General features: G+C 38.5%; 1 protein-coding gene across 2 annotated transcripts in view; it reads right to left on the bottom strand.

The window, feature by feature from the left end:
* The window catches only part of LOC101466653 (leucine-rich repeat transmembrane neuronal protein 4), a 109,742-nt gene extending 86,176 nt beyond the window's left edge, over positions 1 to 23,566 (bottom strand). The window contains exons 1-2 of one of the 2 annotated variants that reach the window (XR_013099483.1): positions 22,806 to 23,566; positions 14,062 to 15,687 (exon numbers count right to left, since the gene is read on the bottom strand). Coding sequence is in view for 1 of the 2 variants with exons in the window: in XM_004538404.4 (XP_004538461.1) it covers positions 14,126 to 15,687; positions 22,806 to 22,809 (1,566 nt within the window). In the remaining variant the exon portion in view is untranslated. The remainder of the gene's footprint in view (positions 1 to 14,061; positions 15,688 to 22,805) is intronic. The other variant, XM_004538404.4, reaches the window with a different exon arrangement.
* Positions 23,567 to 24,241: the final 675 nt, after the last annotated feature.

Below are 24,241 nucleotides of genomic sequence, written 5' to 3'. Positions count from 1 at the left end.
GGTATTTAAGCCCAGAGCAGGGTGAGCTCTGGGCCAGAGTGCCATTTTGTGTGGGCCCAGCTAGTGAGCTGAGTGTCTTGTGGTGTTTCCAGCTAGTGAGCTGTGTATTGTGGTTCCCAGCTAGTGAGCTGCGCTTTCCTTTTGACTTTTTGCCTTACTGACCGACGCCTGAGTTTTGTTTGTTTCTTTTATGGTGATAACGGCTTGTCCGTCTCCTTTAGTTGAATTACTTCAATAAAACTGTTTTATTTAACTGTTTTGCCTCCCTGACTCCTTTTTCTGACCCGGTCACTTTTGTTACTTCCCCCTCCCCGCCTAGACCCCTCAGGGGAACGTAACAAATAATAAAGCCAAGAAGAAGAATAAGACAAAAAAAAAAACTCTAGTCAATTGCTTAAAAACAGGAACATTTCCAGTTTTATCAAATCAAAAAAATCCAGTTAATCGATTACTGGTGCTTTGTTAATGAAGAATATGGTAAATCAAAATGACCAAAATAAATAGTTTAAAGTTGTTTTAGGTTAATTAGATACATCAATGTATGAATTTTGTTTTGTTGGTAAAAACAAAAACAGATAACATAATTATACAGCTCATTATAAAACCAGCATAGTGCATGAGAATGTCAACAGTTAGTCTTGATCAGTATTCACAGCACAGTCATTTTGAATGGTCATTGCCACTAGTGGAATAACTGCCTCATTATTCTGGGCACAGAGCGAGTGGGCTGGTTTTCGTTGCCCAGCGTCATTAAAGTCAGCCTCTTTGGTTACAGTTACTGCCATATTCAATTTTCCAACCAAGCTGGAGGGATGCATCCAGTGCTTCTCTGTGCCAGTGTTTGCAGATTAGGGTTGTGATCTGCAAGCAGGAGGTGCATCGTTTGGGCCATTGTCCCAGTCATCCAGTGACCACCTGCATTGTGAGGCACTACATACAGTACATCAGTACATAAAGGTGTGCAGGCAATCTCTGCTGCATACAGCTGTCAATTTGTATGGTCCTCTAGTGGCGACACAGGCAACAGCAGAGACAACCATAGCTTTGCCTAAGCTGCACTCTGCAGCACCATGTGTTTGCTTATCACCTCGGAACATACTGCCATTCGATGAAGCCTAAAAATATGGTAAAACAGACAGACCAAGAGACAGCAGGAGAAAGTGACAGAGAAATGTAGATGCTGCAAAAAGAATAGACAGCTTATGAGGAAAAAAAGAAAAGCAAAGGAGGAAAGGAAGCATCAGAAGATTGGTAAGTGCGTCATGGATGGGAGAGGGACTAATTAAGGAAGGCTGGATTAATTAGGCTTCCAGTCTGCCTCCCTCTCATACTCCCACCGAGCTTCATGCCAGCTCAGGCCCCAAACCAACTCCCAAAAGCAAGGCCTTGTATTGTTCCACAGATTTCCCATTCATTCAAGGGAATGTGTGTTTTCACTGTCAGTAAAGACCACCATGGGGCTTAAAAATACCCTGGATATGTGGTACATTACACTAAGCACATAAAAAAAGGACAGAAATAATCTCTCATTAATTTTACTTGCATATCTACATAAAATGTGTTGGAAGCCACATTTGGTTACCTTAAATTTCAGACGAGACAACATATCTTAATTAAGCCCCCAGACACACACACCTAGGGACTAAAGGTTGCTAAGAAAAAAAATGTCCTCCCTGACTGATTGGCAAGTGGCTGCTGGAGGTTGAAAGTTGCTAGGTGAAATTGGAAAGAGGGTACTGCACCAAAAACCTCCTCCTTGTGATTGCTTTGGCCACTAGGGGATTGCCACATTCAACTATAGTTTACATGGAAGAAATCAAAAATATATAGCATTTGCCTTCAAAATAAAAGTCGTGCCTCACAACTGCAGCAAATAGTGGTTTTTATTGCTCTTTTCACACTTTCACTACTGTTCAGGGAGCATTTGGTGTGTGTTTGCATAAACATCACCATCCTCTATGCAAACTGTAGGCAACACTGGCATTTTGTTAGTGACCAAAGTAACTGCAAGGAAGTGTTTTGTGTATGACTGTATAAGAGCTTGTGATAAATTTCACCTTGTAACTGCAAGCAATCTCTAGCAACCATTTGGTGAATGCACATTTTCCCAAGTGATTTGTGTTTGCGAGGAGGTCACTGACCACTGGCTTGTGGAAGTGGGCCCAAAAAGATGTGTCCTGTAATTTGCAACTATACCACATTTTTAATATTTGTATTAATATTAATGTTGTATGAATAACATATCTAATAATACTATTTGTATATTTTATATGTATTTATATTTTTACACTCTTTAGAGATTTAATATCTTTGGAGGTTCTCTTTAATCACCCTTTAATCATCATCTAATAACATATCTGCAGTAGGTGGCACTCATAGGGATCATTCTTTCTGTGGAAGAAGAGTCATATGATCTTGACCAGTAACTGACCAGTCATATGACCAGCCATATGAACAATTAATTTTTAAATAATTGGATGCAGCTCAGAGAATAAAAAACTAAAACAGTTTCTTAAAGATTAATTCAATTAAATTCTTGATTAAAATCCATAAGATTCTCCCGTGTGTTAAGATAGAGTTGTGATATGATAATTCTGTTAATTTCTGTTAAGGTATTACTAGTCAGTTGTTGCGAACTTTTTCATGTGACCAAGCTTGCACATATATAGTTAACCCAGGATTTCCCAATCTATGTTTCACACAGATGCATGTTCTTGCACACAGATTATAGTGAGCCTTTGTAGCCTAGTGCCACCCAATACCAATGACATTCCCTTCCTTTGAACTGGCCTTAAACTTCACAAGGCCAGTTCCACAAGGAGATATGGAGCTCCTGCTTCATGTGTCCTCTTTTTTTTAATTAGCACATGTTCTTGTTGCATGCAGAACATACAAAGGTTCATTAATTTCTCCCAAGATAAACACACATACAAACACATTTCCTTCTGTTCTTAAGAGATTTAGCTATACTGCATAATACAGTATATTATAGATTATGTGTTGTTTTATCACCCCTTTGGAGATATGCGTTGACTTCACATGCTCTATTTGAAGTGGACAAAAAGCAGACTCACAAATAGATAGAAGTCTTTACATGGCTACTGGTCCTAAGAGAACTTTCGCATGTTGTGCCCATCTTTTTTCTTCTCCCATTCACCTATTTGGCACATTGAATTAATTTAACACCTGCTACTCATGATATTGAACTAATGTACAAAGTGCTAAAAGTAAGCACAAAGTTCACTATCCAAAGTCAATGTGAAAATCATAGGTGTGACGGGTGTGTGTGTGTGTGTGTGTGTCTCTCAGTGTACGTGTGTTCGCAGCAATACATCTCTTGATGTTACCCCTAAATTCCAAACTCCTTGATGTTGATGACAGAGAAACCCTCTCCAAGCCAGAATGTAATTAAAATCTGCCTTTAGCTTTCCTTCACATCACATCCTTGACTCCTTCTTGGATGGAATATGATGGGATGAATATTTATTGTGGGTCTTGTCTCTGAAGGGCTGCATGGAGAGGCTTGAGTAAAACAAAGTAGGGAAAAAAGCTGGTTTTGCCATTTCTGGCCTGATTGACGCTCCAGCTTGCAGCAAGTAATTCATTCTTAGAGGGAGGCACAAGTACCCCACTCCTTCTCCCAGCACAAGTTTATGATAATCCTAATAAATTATGATACGCTGCACAGACATTAAAAACTGTGATTGGCACTAAATCAAACACGCTGTGCCTCTCAGGTCAGAGAGAGCTGAGTTAGTGTGTGTGTGTGCCCTGCTCCCCCTTCCAACTATCAATTTTCCTATGTCCTTAAATCCTACATCACTCCTAGTCCACCTACCGATTTCTCTCTCTTCTCTCTTTTTGTCTAGTCCTGTCTTTGGCTCGACTTGTAATTTTCATTGCTTTTCTGTGCCCTTTCAGTAGCACACCTTTCTTTGCAGCTGACTTGATAAATCTAGGTGACAGTGTAAAATGTTCCACTGGAAAAGAAAAAAAAGTCTGAGAAATAGAGTACGGCCCTCAGTACCCTGGGAGTGTGTGTTATTGTACCTTCTTCGTATTTGTCATGATTCCCTGCACTGCTCTGTATGTACCTTTATCCTTTCTGCAGCTGATTTAATTCATGGTTGAATGGATAACCAGATTGACACTCACTACTTTAATCTTAGTCAAACACTCATGTGCACTCTGCAGATTATTCTACCTTCATCAGCTATAGCGGTCATAGGTCCAAAACATCAATTTGTTGACGCAAATCTGGTTAGCCTGATGTTGATTACTGCCCTGTGCTGGCCCTTATTATGAGGAAATTGAAAAAAAAATCTTCCACCTGCCTTGATTAAAAAGAGTGAGCAAAAAAAAAAAAAAAATTGCTTAACTGTCTAATTTGCAGGTATTTCATCACTAGAAAAAATGTGGGAATGTAAAATTTCATTAGTATTGGTCAAGTACACAACTACTTTTGTAATGGTTCCCTCCTCCGAAAATAGCACTGCTAAAAGTTGATTATGTCACAAGCGAGAAGCTGATCAGACAGATAGTTGGATTTAGATTTATATACTGTATATAGTATGCATAAGTTCAATAAGGAAGAGAATCACTCATCTGCTTGCTTTCCTGGGTGTTCAGCTGCTTTTCTGTTGTTTACATGACTACCGCTTTCCCACGCTGTCAATTATAATACTGACATCATTACAAGCCTCAGTCTTCATCATCACCAACACCAGCCTAAATATGTTAATTTCTCTACCTCGATAAATCATGTTCAATTCTTCCAAGTGATCTCGCGGATGCCATTATCTACTACAGACACATAGCCTAGGTGGATTTTTCTAATCATCATCATCATCATCAACATCACCATCATCTTTACCTGTGATCATTATAACATTTGAATTGATATTTGAATACAGGCTGGGGCGATGGTTCCTAAGTAGCGTTAGCAGCTTCATGGCACAATCAATCTTTAACATATTCATTGTTGGTTTTGTCAATAAGGTGCTTTTATTACCGTGCTAATGTGATCGATAAGAGGGACCATTATATTTTACAGTCCTGCTGTTTACTGCTGAACATGACCTCAAACTACATGACATTTCATATGTTGACCATGCTGTACTGTAACGAAGCTTTTGGATGGACTTTGTGTAATGGGAGCAATGTTCTCTCGTTGTCATTTGTTTTTCATAAATGCCTTGATTTGAATTGGGACCTATTAAATCTCCCTATTAAAGACAAGAGGCAAAGCAGTGCAAAGAATTACATATCAGTAGGTGGGAGTCAGTAGCCTACACTGGGAAAGAGAAATACATATTAGCATGTGCACTATTGAAAAATTTGGATAAAAACTCCTGATTTCATCTGGGGCTCCTAAATTGCTAAAACTGGTACTGGATGACACTCTTTTTGTGTTTACATGATTTTCTTTACTGCTTAGAAATTTGGGGTAAGAATACAAAAGTGAAGCTGTTCAAGAACAGAAGTGCTCACTCATGAGAGGTGGACATTTTCATGCAGTAGAAGACTACTTGATTCAGGATTAAGCAGTAAGACCACAGTGTGGGATGCTGGAGGATGACAGAGACAGGTAATTAACTAAAAATAATATGTGCTTGACACAGCAGAGAAAAGGTTTTTAAAAGGAAATAGGAGACACAACAGAATGAAACTTCAGAGAATAGCATAGATGAAGGTTACTTTTGTATGTCGACATGAGTGGATGCAACACATGCAGGCAGCCTTCTCAACCACCTACATACTGGAGAAGGATCAGACTTGAAAGGGAGAAGAAATTTCATTAGATTTCCACATCACTATATTTCAGCCACCCACACCCCTTCATGTACATTTTTTTATGTAATGTACAGCATAAAAAAAGCAGCAGTACATCACAGAAGCATCAGGAATTTGATGTCTGATTGCTTTTGCTACCTTGTTACATTTTTGATGGTGTGGTGCAACAGGTAGAAATGGAATTGCACTTACATGTGCACATGCCCTTTGATTTAAATTATGCATGTAACATGATTTGAGTGAACTGAATTTAAAAATGACAAAAAGTTAAATGTTCAAGTGTTCAATTTTTTTATGTATTTATTTGTTTGTTTGTTTATTTTGATTTATTTATTTATTCATTTATTTATTTGGGGGGGGGGGGGGGGGTGATCATCATTAAGCAATCATTTGAATCCTATATAAACAATGTTTAGTTAGTCTTTTGGTGAGAATATTGTCCTAATAATTGTAGTCACTTTAGCATTATTTACACCATCTCTCTACGTCTCTCTAATTGCACCCAATTTTTCCAAACTGCTTATCTAATTTAGGGTTGTGAGTGGGGGTGCTGGAGTCTGTCCCAGCTGCCTCAGGGCAAAAGGCAGGGTACATCCTGGACAGGTTTCAAGTCAATCTGAGCCAACACAGAGAGAGACAATCATTCACGCTTACATTCACACGTGGTCATCCATCCATCCATGTATGGTCACTTTAGAATAGCCAGTTAACCATGTATGTCTCTACACTATGGGAGGAGGCCTGCATAGTCAGAAAGAACATAAAATCATTTCAATCTCAGTTAAACAAAAAATATAAAAAAATCCAACTTTGCAATGCAAATTCTGTTCCAAAGTGCCCTTTAATATAATAAGAACATGGCCACTTTCCTAAGTGCATTGAAAGTTTGACATGGTCACATGGGGTTAGGTTGGGTCTTGTACTGGACTTACTTTATTATCTTCAAAAAAAGAAAGAAAAGTTTAGAGCCATCACTGATCAGAGGATGGACAGCTGTCGGTGGACAAAGGCCTGTGTGTCTTTGTGGACACGCGCCTGCCAATCTAGCTGTCAGGTCTGGATGACTGCCTGATTTCTCTGGCTTTCTAACTGCTTCTCCTGTCTGCCTGTCGATTGCTCCATCATGCTGAATGTTCTTCTCTGCCAGGTTCACTTGCCCACCTGTCTTACTCCACTTCAACTCAGAGAGCCTGCCTGTTCTTTTTGCCTGTTGAACTTGCTGGACTTTAATACTGTCATCACTAGAGAAAGCAGTGGAGAGACAAGATGTTTGGTTACAATAGCTTTACCCCATCCTTGGTTGCTGGTTGAAACTATTGGGATGAATATTCTTACCACATCCATTCAAACTGACTAATGAGCTTATGTTTCATTGCATTGCTCATAGGTAGGTATAAAAGCACTACACAACAATACAAATATTTACTAAGAAGTACAACAAAAATACCCAGAAAGACACTGACATTTAATGGATGCACAGACCTGTGTGATTTTTTTTATACTCTTACTGCAATATGCTCTCAACCCACACCACACTAAAAAGATAAAGTTTCTACCCTCTCTTTTTATTATAGCAATTAGTTAATTGGGATGAACTGTAATAGCATATAACAACTCTTTCAAGAAGTATGGAATTGAGACTTTTGTTTCTTGAAAGATGCAGTTTTAATTCCAAGTAATATTCTTGACACCAGGTCCCAAGAAACCTATTAACACAAACTATATAACTGACTTTGGAAAGCTAAAATATTTTCATCTGACAGCAACGTTATGCTACGATGACGGCCTAATTATATTTGACTTATTGTCAATTCATTAAATAGGACATCTTTTTCCACCAAGAGCGAACTAGCCTGCATAACCTCTGCAGAAGTGCTTGTTTGAATGTACAGTGTTTTGAAGAAGAAAAGGAAAGAAAAGAAAAGAAAAGAAAAGAAAAGAAAAGAAAAGAAAAGAAAAGAAAGTAATTAAATATGCCTATCACAGAGTTGGCTTGGATGCTTTTTATTTCTTCATTTTAAAGCATTTTGAGCCTGAACAGATGTTCCACTGCTGGTACTTAGTGGTCTACTTACATGCAGATCCATGGATGAGTCATCTTCATTTTCATATTACCTGACCCTAACTGATTTACAAAAAAAAAAACAGAAAAAAAAATTTGAATTGAATTGCTAACAGGCAAAGTGGTTTGGGGTTTTGGGGCAGTTCAACCTAACTGAAAATGATACTATTGATTTGAATTTTAGATACTTTTTTTTTTTGCTTGTTTTTTGTTTTTTACAAGTTGTTTGTATAGTGAAATCCCAAAATAAGTGTAACTACAATATCTCACTTCTTTCAGTCCTATACTGTATCTGAGTGCTGAATGAAGATTCACGTACTCTGATAATAGTGAAACAGCTTGCCCTATGTTTACGAAACACACAGAAGAATCTAAAAATACTCATTAGGCCTGATGGACAAAATCAGCTACTAATATCATTATGTTTAATATGCTATGCAAAGCCACAGAAATCACCAGAATCTGATTGAGAAGAAATATACCCTATAGCAAAGTGATCAAATTGGCTGTAAGGTTATGTCATACTATAATACATACCAGTGTGATGGTTAGTAGATAGGAGTTTAACTGTATAGAGTCAAGCTAATGATTGATTGATCTTGTTAATGTAGAGGTCTTAGAAACTACAGCATGAAATGGTTCAAACGGGTAAATATGGAAAAAGGGAGAAAAAGTGTTTTCAAAGCGTTTTACAATATTATAAATACAATTTATAATATTATGTTAATTGCTGCATTTCTGTAGCAACTGAACTGTTTCTTTAATATGAATAGTTATCGACATTGCATGTTTTGGGCTAAGAAACAGTATGTGCATGTATTGGATAATAGTTACAAACTTTAGAAACAATTTTTTAAATTGATGTAACTGAAAATAAACATTGGTAATTTTGGGATGTGATATTACTTGTTCTCTTCTAAGTAAATTGGCTGGACTTTATAAAGCAGGCCATTTTTCAACCACAGCGGCGTGAGGTGATGGTGTGGGGGATGGTGGCGTCAATAGCAGAGGAGCTGGTAAAACATGCAAGAGACTACTGTAAAACAAATGAGCTCTGCTATGATAAATGGCTTTGAAAGTGAACAGACCAGTAGGAGGAAAATAATAATAATTGCCGTGCAAGAGGGCACAGAGCAAGTACATCAGATCCAAATTGTAAAAGATTTTTTGATGAGTTTCACAAAAAGAAGAAAAGATAACAAAGGCAATGTATCAGGAAGCTTAGCATTAATGATGCACTTGGGTTGCTTTGTAAAAATTGTGAGGAAAAGAAAAGTGGCTTGCCTCTTTTCCAGGTAATGTAATTGCTATATTGGTGATCTAACACCCTCATTAAGCATGGATCAAACAGCAGCGGAGAAAGCAGCAGCATGGAACCAGAGTGTGAAACAGACAGGATTAGTGGATGAGAGAGATGTTCTCTCACGCGCAGTGCATGTTTGAAGTCTCCCACATGGCTAATTGTAGACTGAAGACACTAGCATTGAGAAGTTCAGCCTCCCCACTGAATCACAGATAGCTCACTTGCCCTTGGCTAGCCTCCCAGTGTTTGTGTTGATTTTTTTCTGAGCAATTAACAATCTGACACCATGACCTCGGACTGACAAGAGAGGGAAAGAAAACAGGGAAGGTACTTCTTCCATTTCAGTGCAGGATCTATTAGGACTTTAACCTCTGAAATGTTGACATATTCTAAAGAAAAAAAAAACATTTAATTTTGCAGCTTTTTAGTATGCTCTTTAAGACTCAAATATTCCACAGGAAACCAGCTATAAAAATATTATAACCATATTACAGTGATTATTATAAAGTTCGAGAATCCAGTGCATATAATTAACATGTGTCTACTATTGATTTAACTCTCAGTTAATCCTATATAATTGGCTACAGATGTTAGATAGTTGCCCTGTAAGAGGCTGAGGACTTGTCCAGGGTGTACTCCAAGTTTAGGCCAATGACAGCTGGTATAGGCTCCAGCCCCCTGTAACCCTAAATTGAAAAGCAGCTAAAAAATGATTGAATGATGGATATGGTTGTGCTTCACTATTCCTCAGGTCTGGACTATATTTTTTTTGTTTGGTTGTTTGGTTGTTTGGTTGGATTTTTTTGTACTTTATCACAGTTGTTGTATGAATTATGAATTATGTGTTCTTAATGACTAAATGGATGTCAGATTATTAATTTTCTTTTACTTAACCGATTGTTTAAAACAACTGATAATAATTATTAATAAATAGATTTTAAATATTTTCAAAAGAAGTAAATATCATAGTAGATAAAGTAAAGAAGTAGATATCATATAATTTTTTTAATCTGTATTTTTTTTAATTGTCAAATATGTCTGGGCAAAACAGAATAGTAATGCAGTGACAATCAGCCAGGGTGACATTATAGTAAGTGGGTGACTGTAGTTTGGAAAAGGTCACTAGAAGTATCAGAAGAAGGGATGAGGAGGGTGAGTCAAAAGGGCATGTAGCACTCCTGCTAGCAGGAATTAGTTTCAGAAATTGCTAAGAAAGGCAACGCATGAGGTGTGCTGGTGGTATAATCAAAATCTGTATCTAAGAACAACTTTGTGTACCGTGCAAAAAATGTACATATATGTTGTTTATTTGTGATTTTCGATGGGTCAGCAATGCAGAAAAAACTGGCCAGATCTTGATCGAAGTTAAAAGGCAATCATGTTAGACACTAAAAGAAGAGTGAGCCACTGCCAAGGTTAGTGCTGCCATGGACGTAATCCATCACGTATGGTCTGTAAACCTATTGGTTTGGAGATGCCATACTCATGATGACTACTAAATATGATAAGCTACCAGTGAATCTGATGGAGAACCCTGGAATACTATGCATGATACTATATAATACTATACTCAAACAGTAGTGACTTCGCAATCACGCCCTAAACCAGGGGTGTCGAACTCCAGGCCTCGAGGGCCGGTGTCCTGCAGGTTTTAGATATCACCCTACACAGCAAATTCAAAAGTGTTAAATGTTTTGGTGTTAATAGTCTTCTTGCAAAAGTAGAGTTAATTTTACTCTAAGCAGAGTCACATTCTTTTAATGTAACTCTGAGGTGTAAAATGATAGTAGTTAAAATCGAGTGTTAAAAATGAGTGTTTCTCTGTCAAATCTGGAGGTGTTACAATGGAAACATTAACTCTTGACCTCTTAACTCTGAACTCCTACAGGGGCTATGACACCAACAGAGTAAATTCACAGACTCCGCCCCCAGCACGGCTCCAATCGAAGCTGAAGTGAAGCCGTTTCAGAACATTTTGCTCTACATATTTGAGTTGTTTGCCATACTTGGTAAGTCATTTTTTCAAAGATTGTTTCAATTATTATTATGAGCTTTTACTTCTGTGGCTCTTTGGAGTTGAGACAAAGCTGTGTGAAAGGCATTAGCCATGTTGCTCGGTGATAGCATAATATTCTGTTTTAGCTAGCTGAAAGGTATTGTTTGCGGGCAAATACCACAGCACTGAAAAAAAGCTTGCATGGAGTTCGACACCTGTGCCCTAAACCATACTGTGCTTCATCCTCTATTCTGTTTTACAAAATAAACACACTGCGTTAATGAATACCATACTCATCTGGGAATTTTTACTTAAATGATCAATCAAGTGAGAAGTACATAGAATGATAGCATGGAACTCTAATAGAGTAATATGATATCGAACCTCTTATTAGCACTTTAAGGCACTTTCATATTGATTTTTTTTATGTTAAGACATTATCCATTTTTATATACATTCTCAGAGTGCAGCTAGAATGGAGGTGCTCAAAGTATGTTGGAAAATTGCTGTTGCACCATCTTCAGGCAATTCACTAAAAAAGCTCCTAAGCTCCAATTCGTGTCAAGTGGACCTGGAAAATGATAAAGGACAATCATGTGAAGAGGTCCTTGGTTACTATATAGTGATGGAATAGAATCAACTATATAACAGAAATGTTAAGAATAAAACAGGAGGAATAAGGAATGCCCCCACACAGGAAGGATGAACAGACATGAATTGCTATATCCTCAAGCCAGAAAAGAGGAATTGAGGCTGCAAGGTGGGCAGAGTGCAGCTGTGCTGCTGTGTTCTGGCAAGTGATTTATGTCTATGCAAAGGCAACGAAATGTAGAAACAAGATTGGAGCACACTCTGAGATGAACTTAGGACTTTGTGGATGGCTGACTGATAGTTTCTGTCTCCACTTAACAATGTTCTAAGATAGCCCAAATAGATAAGGCTGAAGGGAAGGCATTTTAAGTATAGCTTAAAATTGTTTAAACAAACAGTTCAAAATATTTTAAGGAATATAGCTGCAGCTAAAAAAGCTGAAAAAGCCTGAGGCCAAAATGGTATAATTTGACAGTAACTATTCCCTATAGGTGTGGCAAGTTAATTAGGAGAGTCTAGAATGCCGCAGCAATAGGCACTGACTAAGGTTTGAATGGAATATAATTAAATAAATGCACCAGTAAACACTGGAAATGATCACAACAAGGAGTCTATACTGTTACATATGCTACCTCTTCACATACCCAGCTTGAATGAGATATTTATCTGCATGTTCTAAATCAATTTTTATTGAACAATTTTGACATATAGTTAATATTTTTTTAAGTAACTACTATTTAAATTACACAAAGCAGCAACAATAAAACCAAACTACATGAGATCCAAAACAACTCTATAATAAATGTTAACTCTTTAAACTGAGTATTTCAGTTTGGGTTGAAACCGCAAAATAATACAATTCAAATAAATAAATGTAATAAGATATAATAAATTAAAAAATAATCAGGTCAAAGTCAATATAAATCAGGATTATAGAATGAAATGTGTCAAGGGGAGGTCAGGGACAGCAACAACATGGCAGCTGCTCTTCTTGTAATCAAACCACCGAGAACTACTTGCAAGAATTACATGTTACCAAGTGACCTGCATCCAGGGAAGCCAGATAATCAGTAAAATAAATGAAAAGAATGTGGATGTTCAAGTCCATTTACTCAAAGTTGAAAACTCTGTATAGAGTTATTAAATCAGACACAACCTGCAACCCACTGAGTAAAAATATATTTCAATGGAAGTGCCAAGAAAAAGAAAAAAAGGGCTAATAATGTCACAGCGTAAAGAATTAAGCTATCTCCTGCACAAGATCACCCTGACACCCATCCTTAACCATATGTTAAAAATGCCCTGGTTAAACAGTCTTTAAAAATACTGCATATTTCAAAGGAAGCTTTGCTTCTGAAGAGAAATAAAAAAAAGTTTAACCAAGAATGATACCATTTGTTAGGTACTCAAGAGTGTTGAAGCTACAAGCAAAAGGAGACGACCAGCATTCCCATACTATTATAGTCTGTAAATACTGTTTTTAAGAAATTCACTTGCCTGTGTAAAAGAAAATTCAAAGGATTCTCACTCCTGTTGGAACTATCAAAGGCTGTTTTTTTTGTGTGTGTGTGTTTGTTTGTGTGTGTGTTTGCATGTGTCATTTTTTTTTCATTGCCTGTGTTAACTGAAGTGTGAAGTATGCATATGGTTTATGCATGACTAATCAATTAAGCAAGGGAGTAAACAAGTGAGTAACTTCAACAACTCAATAAGAAAGGAAGGTGGAAAACAGAAGTTCTCTTTGGGGACAATAAGATTAAGTATTTTCTACCAACTTCTCAAGTCATACAAAAATGTGAAGTCACCAACTCAAGGAAAGCTCTCTTCAGTGACAAGAGTCTCTATTAGCATTCACACCCGGTGTCCATAAGTGAATCTTCCCACCATTCAGCTATTCTCTATTCACAATGCTTCTCATCAAAAACCGAATAATGGTAGAGCAAACACACAAAGCAGAAAGTCTGTGATATGCAAGCAAACAACTATCTAAATACGTACAAATGTCTAACCACAAACAGCGTAGCTTAATCTCAAGATTACGAGGAACAGGGTATGTAATCAGTCTCATTTATCTGTATTTCTGTACCATTCTGTGGCAAAACAAACATTTGCACCTCAGCAGAGATTATGGCTTAAGCAAATACACAAACAACCATGTGAAAGCAAGAGATATCTTCTTATACACACAGTGATGCTGAAGCCATCTCTTTTCATTCAGTAATATTCCATGGGAATACAGTATTTACCAAACCTACTGGGTAAGGTTAAGTAATCAAGTACAAGACTAATTTTTATTAAAGCAATGCAAATAATTACCTCTGGTCGCATCATTGTGGACTGAGTTTTATTTTAGGAGTAGTGGCGGTGGTGTGGGTCATACCTCGCATTCTCGAGAGCCTGAAATGGTATAGGTGCAGGGTCCGGTCCCATTGACAAGCACATCCATGGCCTCAGAATTGGTGGGCTTGTAGTCCACATAGTACTCCTGCAGGGGAGAGCTCAGTGTGCGCTCCGTCTCTCTAGTTTTCTTGCGACGTTTGCGAGCTGCTGCCGAATGCTCCTGCAGTTGCTTGACACTGCTAGGATAGCGCTTCCATGATACATATATTACTAACAGGATCATCGCAACAGAAAGAAAAAGGGCAACACTTCCAGCCACAATCTTGTGGAAAGACACAGGCTCCAAGTCTTGCTCTGGGGGTAGTGCTACAGGTGGAGTAACTGCTGAAGATGTAGGACCCCTAAGAGATCCCTCACCTCTCTTTCCAGAATCAGTGGGTGAAGCAAGGATAGCTGGGCGATGCTCAGTTTGGGCAGGGACACTAGATGGGTTTGGAGGAATACTCACTGTAAGTGGTGTTGCTTGGTTTGATTTACAAACACCAAAAGCTTCAACTGCATCCATCACTTTTTCACCCTGGGCTTTCTTCGGGGAGGCGCAAATCATGGTGGTTTCCTTTGCCCCTCTAAAGTTTCTCAACCAGGCCACCAATGGGCAGATGGCAGGGCCACAATCCCATACATTCCCAGCTAAGCTAATCATAGTCAAAGAGATCCAGGCATCAACTACCTCCTGGGAAACATTGGTCAGCTTGTTGGAATCCAAGTTGAGTGTTTGCAGATTGGGTAAGCATTGGTAAACTGCAGCATCTACTTCTGTCAGCTCATTCCCCGACAGATCCAGTTTCTGGATGGAGACCCAGGTCCAGGTCAGGCCCTGGTTCATAGAGCGAATCCGATTCCACTGCAGGTAAAGAGCCCGCAGATTGTAGAGGCGAGGAAAGTGAGAAAAATTGATCTTTGAGAACTGGTTATGCTCCAGATGCAGCTCAGTGAGTTTGACCAGGCCAGAAAATGCATTTCGAGTGATACTGCGCAGACGGTTGTAGCCCAAATCTAGGAACTCGAGATTTCTGCAATCTTGGAACAGACGCATTGGAATAATTTTAAGAGAGTTTGAGCGTATGTGAAGGCTGAGAAGCTTCCGTAGGCCCTGGAATTGTCCAGGTTGCAAGGCTTGCAGTTTATTATACGAAAGGTCCAAATTACGCAAATTAGGGACAGGGTGGAATGTGGTGTTGTGGAGTGATGTGATCTTATTGGAACTCAGGATCAGTTCTTTAAGTCTGCGGACCCCCTGGAAGGCCATTGCATCCACAGATGCAATGTAATTATGGTCCAAATAGAGCCAGATGAGGTGGTTGAGTCCTACAAACTGGCCTGCACGAAGACTGGCGAGGCTGTTGTATCGTAAAGAAAGGCCCTCACAGCCTCCTGAGAGGTTCTTGGGGACATCACGAAAGGCGCTTGACTCACAGTAAACAATTTTTCCATCACAGCGACAACTCTTGGGGCACTGGCGCTCACTTAGAGATGGATTTGCTGCCAGCCACACCTGCATCAGGAGTTGGACCACTAGCCAGCGGCGCCGCAGAGCAGAGCCTATAGTGAGGGAAGGGAGAGGGATAAAACAAAATGGAAAAGAAAAAAGAAAAAAAGAAGGGGGGGGGGGGGTTATAAAGAAAAGATTTAATACAAATTCAAAAACATGTAAGCCATATTTTTTAATTAATTTTATAAACAAATACATTTTTTTTTTGTATGAGTGAACAGAAAATGGATTTATTCACACCCAGACAAGGCTTTTTACCCACAAACAGGGGCCACAATCTTAGCAGTTTTAGCAGCAACTTCTGATGAAGTGTCCTCAGGTAAACATCGAGTGCTGTACCTGCACTTATACATTTGGATGACTATTTTTACTTATGAAGTCAGTATACTAATACAAAAACTGAACTTTTTGACCTCCATAATAAACACAGGAATTGTTGTGGATGCATCTGAAGGAAAAGTCCCTCACAGTACAGCAAACATATTTGAAAAGCTTAAAACCAACTTCACCAAACAAGAAAGTCAGGACAAAGCATAAGTGCTGTTAAGGATGAAGGATCCATTTTCTTAGTCACTCATCTGATTTACAATTATGCAAAAACAACCTCAGATGAACAATTACACTAAATGTTATTTCTTTAAAAGCCTAAATGCTGTGCAGACTACATGCAGTGGGGAAAAGTACGCTCTTACTGCTTCCATAGATTTCAAGAGGGTAAATTGCTGCCACATGCTACTAATCGGCAACACTTGATTACTTGATATGCATTGTAATTTTCCTACCAAATATGTGCATAGCTGATAAAAAATGTGCAAGTTTGGGGTTTACGAATTTTGCCTACGGACATTACAATATGCAGACTGGAGGAACCCGACCACTGACTTTTGGATTAGTGGATATTCGACTCAACCCTTTAACCTTCTCCAATGATGTAGGAAATATTTTCGTAGCACATTTTGGGCCCATTACTACCAGTTATTTATCACGTAAATGCCACAGCTTGCCTGTGTATTGTTGCTGACCGTGTACATTCGTTTATGGCTGCAATTTTCTATCATCTACTGACTACTTGCAGCTTAATAGTGTGGACCATGTCATGACCAAAAGTCATTTCACTTCAATGGCTGACAGTGAGTTAAATGGATTTCAATGGCCTTTCCAATCAGCAAATTATAATCCAGTAGAATACACCTTTTGGGTGTGGTACAATAGGAGATTCAGGGCTGAATGTGGATGTGCAAATCTGGATTTTATGATACAACAATATCACCGTGGTACACAATCTCAAATCAACAATTATTTTAATGGACCCCCACCTTGCATCATCGTGTTCCTAGACAACTGAATAGAGGATGCATATCTTTGCAATATGCTGGTTTTAGAACAGCAGCACCTTCCTAACAAAGCACCATAATTTATGAGCTATAAGGGAATAGCAATCTATTTTCAGGATTATTATCTTAGCTTTTACTATGAGATTAAAATCTGAAAAACACATAGAGAAGAGAAAAGGAAAAAATGTAACCTTTCAACCAAAGAATAATTTAAGAATGCACTGCCTTAAAATCTACTTTTGTTAGGGATTCCATCATCAATAAGTGATATAAAGAAATGTTATTTACTTATATAGCAAAGTTGACATCAGTTAGTTTTGATGTCATTGCCTCTGCAAGTTTACAGTGAATACCCACTGAAAATCAATGTTGAGAGAAGAAACTTTACACAATCATATCTTTATCTGCATTTATATTCCATTGTCCTATAAGCAGTCATTGTACTAAATGCAGGAACAGATAAGTCATGAAAGGGAGCCCGCAAAGAACAAATTAACATTCAAGAGCTTATGGTTGTGTATGCAATCCTGGAGGCATTTCAATTTAAACTCCAGACATTTCATTTTTAACCAAACAGTGCAGTACAGATTTTGTGTGAATCATCACTTCTGCTTTCCACAGGTCCAAATATAAAAATCTGAATAAACTCCATGGGAACACACAGCTCACCTCGGGTGTAGAAAACAACCACCTGAAATCCAAATGTATGGGTGGAGAATGTCATGGCCCGCATGTGAATGATGCATAGAATTGTTAGTTTTTAAAGAGTCGGGTGTTGTGAATGCACAGAATTCTTGGTTTTGGGGTTACATTTTTTGTTTTAAAAACTAGTTCAAAAGTGAAAAAAAGGATTAAGTCCCTGTGATATCACTCCTTGTTCTGTGATGTGACCGAGTTCTTTCCAGTACAAACATTCCCCTTTACAGAGCCAATAATGATCTGTTGTTAAGATACATTGATTTTCTCTTTGGGGAGGTAGTATGAGGGAATTCACTTCTTTGTGTTACTCAAGGCAAGATCATCAAGTGTGGACTTGATAACAATTATCACAATGAAAGAGGTTATTATGTCAAAACGGAAGTTGTCCGTGGTTTTAAAATGTAGAATATGTCTATATGGCAGAGATATGTTAAAACATGGAAGACTTTGGGGATAGCTTTGGTGTGTTGGTGATTTAAATTTTGTAGGGGTTTTTTTTGTAATCATAACTGGATTTGTCATAAATGAGTGCCTGACATAAAGTGGCTGAGAGGCATCATGTAGCATATGGTATCTAACATAGCTATTTTGCTCTTTGCCAAGCATCTGCCGATCCCATATGGGTATGGTATGTGTATTTGTCTGTGTCTAAGAGTGTGATGGATAGAGACACACTTATTGTTTGTTTTCAGAAGAATCTTTCATCATTTCTTACAGATGGAGGGAACCATAGAACACTGCAGATAATTTGTGCTGGCTATTGATTATACTAGCACATACATCAATCATGTTTCTTCATCTTGGATCTTACTATTGTGATATTTAAACATAAATATTGCAGAGAGAGAAAGACGATGATCACAATATGCAGTATTTCTAAATGCAGACGATTTGGTTTTCGCTTCAACATTTGTGAATGCAACTTTCACTTGTCATTACTGTCATGCCTCAGAGGCAAACAGAAAAAAAGACTGGTAAAGTAAATAGACAAGTACTGATGTACAAGAATACTCATGTGTGATGTTTCATGTGCATTCAAAGGTATTTTAATAGACAACACTTTAGACTCGGAGGTTATTGAATCTATGTTTTCTAAATTTTGCATTTAAGCATAAAGAAGCAACCCCCACTGTTTTCCTCTCTCGTGTGCATAATATGTTTACTTTATTAGAAGAGTCATCTCTTAAAGACTAAAGCTGCCTCACACAACACCCTTTTCCCCTTACTGACACTGTATGTGGTTTAATGAGAGCTCTATGCTCTAATGCCTCTGTAAGTCATCTCCTTCCCCACTACTCATCTAATCATATTCACAAAGGAGCACAAGTCACCCGTTCAGGTGTCACTCAAAGGATTGGTGTTTCTTTTACATCTAACCTGATGTTCCCCTCAATATTACTGTTCTTCTGCTGCATCAAGATGAACAATTTCTCCTTTATATTCCATTGTGTTTAAAATATGCTGGTTTCACATGCCCTTGAACCCTCAGCACCATAAGAATGTATTTATAATTTGCCATCCATTTTATGTATGTGGTCAAAATCATCCTCTCAGCTCTTCTCACTTCCCTGCTTGATTTCCATTTTCACTTCCTAGCCATGTTTTCTTTTCTTTTTTTTTCTTGCTTGTGTTGAGAGTCACCATTTATGATGAACATTGTTCTTGGACAGAGTTTATTGTTCTTTATAATATATAGATCTGCGCTTGTCATTTTTCTCCATCACTCTGGGCAGTTTTATCTCAAAATCTAATGGAGATGGATATGTCGCAGTTAAAGTTTGTCCAAAGGCATGTGTGTAATGCTTACTTATGTAGCAGACAGCCCTGCTGTCCTCAGCACGAGAAGATAGCTATTTCTGCCTCTCAACCCTAACACATAGAGAGAGTAAGTGCACTTTACTGCTGACCTAAAATAAAACCAAATGTAGCTTAATAACTTGGCAAATGGACTCACTAACTGGTGCACTTTGAGTGCACACAAGTGGTTCATTGCTATTTGCTGCCTGTCATTGACAAAACTGCAACCAGACTAAGTTTTGACTGTGCACAGAGACTGGGGAGTAGCCTAAAACATAAGGAAGGACGTCCCCAAATCAGCCTAAGCCATCCTATTAGTCTCCAATTATCTTTGAGATGATAGCAAGGCCTGCCAAGTTGGACTCATTTTAACAGTTGTTGGAAAACATTGTGTCCTTGTAAGCCTGCCTTGTGTTTGTTAGAAACCAAGTAGAAAAGCACTGGGGGGAGTATCGTCAAGAATACCGTGTGCAAACAAGCACACATAGATATGCGTATATACTGAGACAAATAGACCAAAAGAGAGAGAGAGAGAAGGAGAAAGAGAGAGAGAGAAACAATGTTTTGTTTTTGCCCCTTGTCTGATTCCTGATTTCCCTTGGTGGCAATAGTTCCATGAAGGTAGTCAGAGAATAAGTAATCAGTGCACTCTACTCACTGCAGTGCAGTGGAATAAGTCTCTGGCCATATCAAATTCCTCTCCGAACTCCCTAAAGTGCTTTTCATTATGGTTACTGTAACAACACAACAGATTGCTGCAAGTAACGACATGTAACCAAAATTCTTGTGGTTGCAGTGATATTTTGAGGGCAGCAAAAACTAGTAATACAATTTCTGTATTAAGTTCAATACAAATTTGCCTCTAGCCTCATATAACACTGTGCTTTCTATCATCTTTTATGTCATCTTAACATAGTTTGTATAGCTTAATTGACAACCAAAGAAGGAAAAAAAAAACCCCCAAAAAAACCAAGCTCCACACATCATATTTTCAACCCATTACTCCAGTAAGGTTCCTTAACATGCTTGTTATTTGTTACTATTAACCTAATCCAGCAGTAGAAAATATACCTTTTTGCACTAATTTAGCTTCCTTAATATCATCTATAATAGTTCTTTGTTCTCTGTTTGATGTACCTTGGAGAACTTAGCTCTGTAGACTGCCATTCTCACATCAAAACATTTTTTTCTCTCTTTTCCAATTGAAACGATGTGCAGCAGCTGTTTTAAGTGCCATCTTCATAAACAATCAGACTGAACCACATGGGGTCTGTAACTTTCTTTTCATTTCTGTTTCAAATTTGGCTTGTGAAACAAAACAATCATGGCTGACTTTGTGTGACAATTGTCTACAGTTCTAAGCACAAGAACTATCTCAAGCTGTAGTCAACCAATGCCTACCATAAACAGGTATTGATATTGATACTAGATGTCAGATCAAAAGTCCATTCTGGCATTGAATTTTTTCCTTTTTCCTTTTTAAAGAACTGCTGCCCTCAAGGGCCTGTTTAGCCTCTCTGTTTACCTGGTTCACCTGAAGTGCATAGGTCCAACAAATGGCATCTGTTGCTACACTAGATTACTACTTGGAACTTGAAATCATAGACTAAAATATTACACAAACTAACAGCTAAACAATTGTATTTCTTGTTTATAAGGACAGCTGTCTTTTTTTCTTTTTTTTTCTTTTTGTTAATGGAACTCTAGATAACCATATGCAAAAGGTTATCTAGAGCTCCTTAACCTATCTTAAACCCATGCAATTCCATCTCAAGCGGTGGCTTTTAGCTGTCCCTACCCCACTGTTCCCTTTCCAAAAGTAGATCTCTAATGAGATGGTCCATGAAACATAAGTACATTGCATGCTGTTAATGAAGAGCATCCCAGTCAGCTAGACTGGTGGATGAGTGAGACTACAGCACCATGCAATCATCAAATAATAGTGGGCAAAAGCATGCTATGTGGTTGACACTTTGTACAAGAATTTCTGAATTTCTGAAATTCATTATTAAATTAACAAAAAAGGAAATAAAACAGATTTATTCAATTAGTACATCAGTACATCTAATGCACAATGCCTCTGAGCTCCTGCAGCCTTTGTGTGCTCTTGTAGAATATATCGATGTGGTGCAGTACCCTACTGTGGGTTGATATATCATGTGGTCTCACAATTAATGGAACAGCCTCACCAGTAATCTTTTTCATCTGTATGTTAGTTAAGAATATGGACTTTGCCTGCTTCCGATAATAACATCAGACGGAGGAAATGCACTAATGGCATTTGAGGAATTGTAGTGGGGTGGAAAAGAATGCAAAAATCTAACTGTTAAATTCCAAGAAATGGACAAATGGAATAGGAAAGAGTGGGTGGTGGGTATGGTTTATGAGCTTGTAACTGTGCGCAGGCGTAAGGGGAAAAAGAACAGGGAAAATGGTAAATTCTAATCAGAAGTGAGAACAAGATGCAGAAACATATATGACTGTGCCTTAGTGAAGAGGGGGAGACAACTCTCTCTCTCTCTCTCTCTCTCTCACACACACACACACACACACACACACACACACACACACACACACACACACACACACACACACACACACACTCAAATACATAGTAGGCTACTGATACATAGACATACAGCCATATGCCCAATTTGGAGATTCCCTCTTCATGGCAGGTTCACAATACCGGTTATCTGAATGGTTTGCAAGGAAAAGTCAGCAAGACCGGATGGACTCTGATTAGAAGAGTTTTGGGGAACAGTGACTGCGACTGGACAATGGGCTCCATGCATACAGATCAGACAAAAATGATTATGCAGGACCACGCTTTATAAAGTTGACTGTCTTCCAACATTTAGCGTGATTAGCATTCCGGTCCATGTCAATGAGCCAGCCACTCTAACTAGTAAGGAAAACAATGGACAGTCATCACTTGGGCAAACATGTTTAATTACTTTGTTCTGATTACTGCACCGAATCTGTTATCGTAGAGTGTTGAAAAATACGAATTAACTATTATTAGTCTGTAATAAGCCACACCGTCAGGAAATGGAGGAAAAGCACACTGCAGCTCTGCGACTAACAGGCAACAGCACGGGTTTCAACCACATTCCACAAGCTTCACGAACCACTTAATGAACGGCACCATAACGCTTATTGGATGTTAACACGCTGCATTTGAAAAGGCATGCGTTTTTAAACATCAGATTCAGAGCAGGTTTATTCCGGAATAAAAGAAGAAGATAATTGTGGTCTGTATTAAGAGGAAGGAGAAAAATGAGTGTATTTCACATTAACTTACGCTATCGAAAGGATTGAGGCATAAACAAACTTACCCATATCCGCTTATCTGTTAGCTCCAGCCTACAGGTTTTAACGGCTTCTAGTGCGCGACATCCGAGTCCGCATGACGCGCTCTCCACAGTCAGGTATCGTTCTAATCCACTAGCCCTGTCTCTCCGCGCAGCCGCCGATTCCAAAGCGCACCTGCCCTTTACTCTCCCGGACCTGGGTGCACTATCCGGTTTAGTTCTGCATCTCTAACCGTGCAAATCAGCCGGGGCGAATGTCATTTACTTCCAACTCCGAAATAAAGGGATAAAAATCCGGGTTCAGAATTCCTTATCCATCCCTTCGCTGCAAAGGATCACTCTCTCTTTTTCAAGTAACAGCCAGAAAGAGTACTGCATTAGGTGCAGATAATAGCGAAGCCACATCCGAGTAAGTCATGTCAGTCTTACACATGCAGATTTTGCGAATATCCAGGTAAAAAAAACAAACAAAAAAACTTCACAATTATAGTGACGGTGTGCAAAAAAAACGAGTATAATGTTCCAGTAGACTCAGCCAGCCCCCAGATTCCTAATAAACCTCTGCGTCTCTGTTCTCAGAGATGCTCAGTACGATCCGCGCATAGCGCGCAGGAAAGTAAGGCGAGGATATCCCCAAGTCGTTGTAAACGCTGTCAGCGGGTATCACCAGATAGTCAAATCTTCAAATATCCACCTTTTTGTAAACCTTTGATTCTCGTTGTTGCTCGGTTTGAAATGCAGCATGACGCTGTTGTTAATCACGTCTACATGTCAAAGCAACTTTGTCAGGCAGAATCGGAATGCCCTCTTCTGGTGAGAGAACGATTCAGGAGCTCGTCCAATGTCGTCACGATCATGCTTTGGTGGTATGATTTTTTTTTTACTATTATTACTTATGAAAGCCAGTTTACACTATAGTTTGCACTGCTAGATAATAACTAAATGGAATGAACTTTAGTATTCGTGTTTCATGTATGTGAGTTTTGGACTATTCAGAAATGGTTGTTGGTTAGCACTTTGCTTTAGTTGTTTGAATTATGCTTGAGATTATTTCTAGGGTGCTTATTAAGTTTGTGATACGAAGCTAAGAAACACAAGTATCCTATACATATGTGCATAACTATGAGAGAATGGGCACGTTGCAAAGGCAGCTCTAATACATTCCCATACAGAGGATCTATGCAAACTGCTGAATGATGCTGTCCATGGTGCTGAATTTAAAAATTGTTATTTTGTGGCTGACTGACCCCTTTCCAGAACTTTCAGGACTAAACTCCTTTATCTCAGTTTACATGCAAAATTATTAATATTATTATTGTTTTATTTTTGCTTAATATGTTACAGAAAACGTGTCACCCCAAAATACCAGAATTCTTAAATACCACTGCATTTTCAATAATTTGCATTGAAAATGCAGTGGTATTTAACTCACATCTTCTCCCTCTGCATGACCCCGGTGG

The sequence above is a fragment of the Maylandia zebra genome, linkage group LG7 (assembly GCF_041146795.1).
Source record: "Maylandia zebra isolate NMK-2024a linkage group LG7, Mzebra_GT3a, whole genome shotgun sequence".
Taxonomy (NCBI): domain Eukaryota; kingdom Metazoa; phylum Chordata; class Actinopteri; order Cichliformes; family Cichlidae; genus Maylandia; species Maylandia zebra.
The sequence above is the reverse complement of the archived record's forward strand: the minus strand, read 5'-3'. Positions and strand labels throughout refer to the sequence as shown.